The sequence below is a fragment of the Aureococcus anophagefferens genome (assembly GCF_000186865.1).
Source record: "Aureococcus anophagefferens unplaced genomic scaffold AURANscaffold_11, whole genome shotgun sequence".
NCBI lineage: Eukaryota > Pelagophyceae > Pelagomonadales > Pelagomonadaceae > Aureococcus > Aureococcus anophagefferens.
The window spans coordinates 1,118,716-1,124,263 of NW_008705571.1; the positions used below are offsets into that span (position 1 = coordinate 1,118,716).

The 5,548-nt window shown below is 75.2% G+C and overlaps 1 protein-coding gene across 1 annotated transcript; it reads left to right on the plus strand.

Moving 5' to 3' along the window:
- Positions 1–948, plus strand: AURANDRAFT_27224 (hypothetical protein; the record flags this gene model as incomplete). Its single annotated transcript, XM_009039392.1, has 1 exon — positions 1–948. The coding sequence occupies one exon, from the start codon at positions 1–3 to the stop codon at positions 946–948; it is 948 nt and encodes a 315-aa protein (XP_009037640.1).
- Positions 949–5,548: the final 4,600 nt, after the last annotated feature.

Consider the following 5,548-nt stretch of genomic DNA (forward strand, 5'->3'; position numbering starts at 1 on the left):
ATGCGCTCCTCTCTCGCGCGCGTGTCGCGCCAGCTGTCGTCGCGCCAGCTCTCCACCAAGGTCGGCTTCGTGGGCCTCGGCGCCATGGGCCGCCACATGGCTGCCAACATCGCGGCCTCGGGCACCCCCACCACGGTCTGGGACATGTCGGGCGACGCCGTCGACTTCGCCGTGGGCAAGGGCTGCGCCGGCGCGGCCGACGCCGCCGGCGCCGTCGCCGGCGCCGACGTCGTCTTCACGTCGCTGCCGCGGAGCGTCGACGTCGAGGCGCTCGCGGACGCGCTCGTCGCCGCGGGCGCGCTCCCGAAGAACTGCGTCTGGGTCGACACGACGAGCGGCGTGCCCGACGTGTCGCAGCGCATCTACGCCAAGGTCGCCGACGCCTGCGGCGCCAAGTTCCTCGACTGCGGCGTCGCGGGCGGCCCCAAGGGCGCGGAAGCGGGCGCGCTCGCGGCGATGGTCGGCGGCGACGCGGACGCGCTCGAGACGGCGTCCCCCGTCATGGCCCACGTCATGGGCAAGGTCGTCCACGTGGGCCCCTCGGGCGCGGGCCACGCCGTCAAGTCCGTGAACAACACGCTCCTCGCGGCGCACATCTGGGTCGCCTACGAGGGCCTCCTCACGCTGGCGAAGCTCGGCGTGCCCATGGAGACGGCCCTCGCGGCCATCAACGCGGCGTCGGGCCGGTCCCTCGTCACGGAGGAGCGCATCCCGAACCACGTGCTCTCCCGCGAGTTCGACTTTGGGTTCGCGCTCGACCTCATGCGCAAGGACATCGGCATCACCATGGACACGCTCGACGCCATCGACATGCCCGCGCCGGCGCTCCGCGTCGTCAACGAGATGTTCTGCATGGGCGAGGCGAAGCTCGGGCCCAAGGCCGAGCACATGGAGGTCGTCAAGGTCCTCGAGGACATGTGCGGCGCGCAGATCAAGAAGGCCGACTGAGTAGCCTGCTAAGTCGTACGATTCGGAGATTACCCCGACGTGAGTCGGACGATGCGCGCGCCTTCGGGGATGGCGGCGCCGTTGCCGCTGGCCCGCGCCGCGTCGGCCCGCGCGGGCCGCCGGAGCTCCCCCGAACTCGCCGGGTCGTCGGACCGCAGGGCCGCGACGGCGAGGACCTCCTCGGCGAGGAAGAGCGCGCGCCGCGCGTCGTCCCGCGCGACGGCCGCGTCGAGGTCCGCGTCGAGCGCCGCCCGCACGGCCTCGAGCTCCGGCTCCAAAGCGGCCGGGAACGCGTCGCGCGCGCCGAGCACGAGGCCGTGGGCGACGCAGCGGTGGAGCAGCTCCCGGAGCCGCGGGTGGAACGGCGCGCGGCACGCGAAGGGCGCCGACGCCTCGCTCGCCGCGCCCGTGACGAGCGCGCACGCCGGCGGCGCCGGCTCGCGCGCGTCGTCGTCCGGGCCGTCCGGCGCGAAGACGGCGTCGCTTTGGCCCGGCCGCTCGACGACGACGGCGACGTCTCCGTGGCCGCGGCCGCCGTAGGCCACCAAAACGCCGCGCGCGCACAGATCGCGCGCGATGGCGTCGAACTTCGGAAGCGCGAGTTGCGCGGCGACGTCCACCTGGGCAGGAACAGAGAGATTCAACGTCGCTTCAACGTGAGTGTTCCGCGTGCGCGCGTTCCGGAAAAAGCATCCACGCTTCGAGACCGTTCCAAGAGATGATCGCTCGTCCAAAAATCAGCCGAAACGAGTGGAAAACGGCCGAGAGAGGAGCCTTTGAAGTTGGGAATTTCGCACTCTTTTCCTGCCCCGACGTCCACTGCCCCCGCGCAGCACGCGCGCGACGAGCCCGGGTCGCGGTCGCCGACGTAGTCCGCGAAGTCGCGGCGCGCGACCCAGGGCCGCACCTCGACGGCGCCGTCGGCGGCGACCTCGCCCGCGCGGCTCGCGGCCGCGCAGGCCTCGAAGACGTGCGACGCGAGCAGCCGCGCGCCGGGCGCGAGGCCCGCGCCGTCGTCGGACGCGCGCGACGCGCCGGCCAGGAGCGACAGCAGGACGGAGAAGAGGCCCTCGACGTCGAGGCGGCTGCCGCCCGGCCCGTGGCCCGCGCGGACGACGTTCGCGGTCCGGCACCGTTCGACGACGTCGCCGAGGGACGCGCGGAGCGCCGCCGCGCGGCCCCGGAGCCGGCCGTCGCGCCGGAAGCGCCGGAGGATCGCGGCCTTGGCCTCGTCGTCGGACTCGTCGCCGTCCGACGCCGACTCGGGCTCGGCGTCGTCGTCGGCGCCGCGCGACGCGTAGAGCGTCACGGTCGCGTCGTTGAGGCTCCGCACCCAGCCGAGGCGCGCGCGCAGCGCGGCGACGGCGGCGGCGTCGTCGAGGCGCCGCGCGTCGGCGAAGTAGGCGACGCCGTCGGCCCGGGCGAGCGCCGCGCGCGACTTCTCGAGCGCCGCGAGGAGCAGCGACGACGCGGCCGGCGGCGGGCCGTTGACGAGCGCCTCGAGGTGGTCGCCGCCGAGCTCGACGAAGCGCAGCGCGACGTAGGACGCGTCGGCGACGGACGCGAGCAAATCCGGGAGCCCGAAGTCGTTGCAGAAGAACGCGAAATCCTCGATGGTCAGCACCGCCGTCGCGCACGCGACGTCCGTGTCGATGTAGGGCGCCTCGGCGAGCGGCGCGCCGCCGGGCACGCAGGGGCCCACGGTGCCGTAGCGCGCGTTGCGGAAGGAGCCGCTGATGGCCGGGAGCACGGACGTGACCTTGAGCCAGTCGCGGTCGCGCTCGTTGACGAACGCGTGGAGGAACGTCGACTTGCCCGCGTTGCGGTCGCCGACGATGGCCACGGACACGACGGCCGTGCCCGCCGGCGCGAACTCGGCCAGCGGGCCGCCGTCGACTTCCACCGTCAGGTCCTCGTGCAGGTCCGGCTGCGCGTAGTTCGTCGCCTGCATCCAGACGCCCTCCATGGCGTTGCGCTCCACGGGCAGCTCGAGGCGCCCGCCCAGCATCGCCGCCATGGACGTCGTCGGCGCGTCGTCGAGCACCATCGCCGCCGACGACGACGGCTCGTCGCCGACGTCGAGCATGGAGGCCATCGTCTCGTCTTGCAGGGGCAAGGTCAGTGCAAGATCAGTGCACTTGCCGCTCGCTAAATAATAACCACAGCTCCCGCCGCTGCAGAAGACGGCGCGTCGCACTTAAGATGCGCGCGCTCGGCCTCATACTTCCGCTCATCGCGCGAGACGGGCTGCCCTACGTCGAGGACCGAGGCAGCTATTTGCTCGTCGACAGCGGCTCGTCCATGAGCTACGTCGCGCGGCGGCTCCTCCAGAGCGACGCGAGCGCGGCGGGCGCGCTGGCGCGCTCCGTCGACGCGGCCGCCGTCGAGGACGTCGGGCTGCAGCTGCCGGCGGGCGTGCACGGCATCCTCGGCTTCGACGCGCTCTGCGCCGGGGGCTCCTTCGAGGTCGACGTCGACGGCGGCGCGCTCCGCCTCGACGAGCCGCCCGCCTTCGACGGGGCGCATTTGGCGACGATGCGCGCGGCGACGCTGGGCTCGAGCCGGCGGCCCTACCCGCTCGTCGACGTCGAGGTCTTCGGCGCCGGCGCCGCGCGCTGCAGAGGCCTCGTCGACACGGGCTCTCCCGTCACGATCGCGAACGGCGCGCTCGCGGCGGCGGCGGGGCTGCTGGACGCGCTCGAGGACGACGCCGCGGCGACGCGCGGCGCCACGGGCGCGACGACGGCGCTGCGGCCCTGCACGGCCGCGGGCGTCGTCTTCGGCAGCGCGCGGCGGCCGGCCCGCAAGATCCTCGTCGGCGACCTGCCGCAATGGGCCGCGCTGGACCTGCGAGAGACGCCGGCGGTGCTGCTGGGCCTCGACCTGCTGGGCCGGCGGCTCCGGGGCGCGCGCGCGGCGCCGCCGCGGAAGGAGTCCCGCGGGGACGAGCCGGCCCGGAGGAGGAAGTCCCGGGGCGCGGCGGTCCCCGCGGCCGGGGACGCGTGGGAGCTGACGGTGCCCGCGTAAGTGTGGACCATCCGATCCGGCGGGGCTTAAAATCCCGGACTCGGAGCAACATTATCCGAGCGCCCGCAGTTCGCGCATGAGCGCCGCGACGCTCGGCCGCTCGGCGACGTCGAAGGTCATCGCGCGCCGGACGACGGCGGCGAGCGCGTCGGAGAACTGGACGCCCGCGTGCTCGCGGCGCGGCGGGAAGTCGACGGCCCGGCCCCGCCGCGGCGGCGCGCCGAAGGCCGTCGCGAAGGCGAGCGCCCCGAAGGCGTAGACGTCCGCGCGCGCGTCGACGACGGCGCCCTCGCGGACGGGCCCGCGGCACTCGGGCGCGACGCAGCCGCGGTCCACGTCCGCCAAACTGGACGCGAGGAAGACGCGGTCCTCGTTCGTCGCCGTGGGCGCCTTCGCCGGCGACCGCGCGTGCTTGAGGTGGATGAGCAGCGGCGCGCCGTCGCGGCCCAGGGCGACGGCGTGGGGGCACAAGTCGCCGTGGGCGACGTCCGCGGCGTGCATGTGGCCGAGCCCCCGCGCGACGCCCACCAAGAGCCGCGCGAGCCGCGGCTCCGTCCACGGGTTCCGGAGGTCGCCGCCGTGGCCCCGCCGCAGCGCGGGCGTCTCCAGCTGTCTTCGCCGCGCGGCCCCGAAGGCCTCGAGCGTGTCGGCGACGGTCTGCGCGTAGGGCGGCTGCAGCACCGCGACCTCGAGCCGCGCCCCTCCCTCGAGGCTCCCGTCGGCCGCGGACGCGGACCGGTGGAGCACGGACTGCGCGAGCAAGGGCGCGACGTTGCGGCAGCCCCCGAGTTTCTGCAGGAGCTCCACCTCGCGCTTCACGGCGCGCAGCGCGACCTTGTCGCCGCACGCGTGGACCAAGAGCGAGAACTCGGCGCCCTCGTCGACGTCGCGGACCGCGTACGTCGTCCGCCGGCCGCCGTCGGCGACGCGCAGCGCCTTGCCGAGCCAGAGCCGCCGGTCGCCGCAGCGCACGGCGCTGCCCATGGCGCCGCTCGAGATCGCCGCGTCGGCCAAGCCGTCGACGGCGCGCGCGGCCGCCGCGGCCGTCGTCTTCGCCGCGGACAGGCCCCGCGCGAGGAGGCTCGACAGCGGCGCGTCGCCGGGCGACCTCGCGGCGGGCGTCCGCGCCGCGGGCGCCCCGGGCGGCGCCGCGCGGGACGGCCGCGCGCCCGCCGCGGGCGGCCGCGGCGCGGCCGGCGGCGCCGCGGCGCGCGGCGCCGCGGCGACGGCCGTGAGCACGAGCCGCACGACGCCGTCGCGCGGCGCGTCGACCGCGTCGTTCCCGCCGAGGAAGCGGCCGCCGGCGAGGGACAGGAACCAGTCGCAGGCCGGCGGCGGCGCCGGGAGGTGCGCCAGCAGGTCGGCCACGGCGACGCGCGGGCCCGGCGCCGGGATCTCGACGCAGTTCAGGCCCTCGTCCTCCTCGCCCGTGATGACGTAGACGACGGGCAGGCGCGCGGCGCCCATCGCGCACGGCTCGGAAGCGACGCAGGTGACGAGGCCCACCTTGCTTGCCTTGTGGCAATTCACGTACAACCAAGGCTTCAACGAGAGTTCAACGAGACCTCCTTCC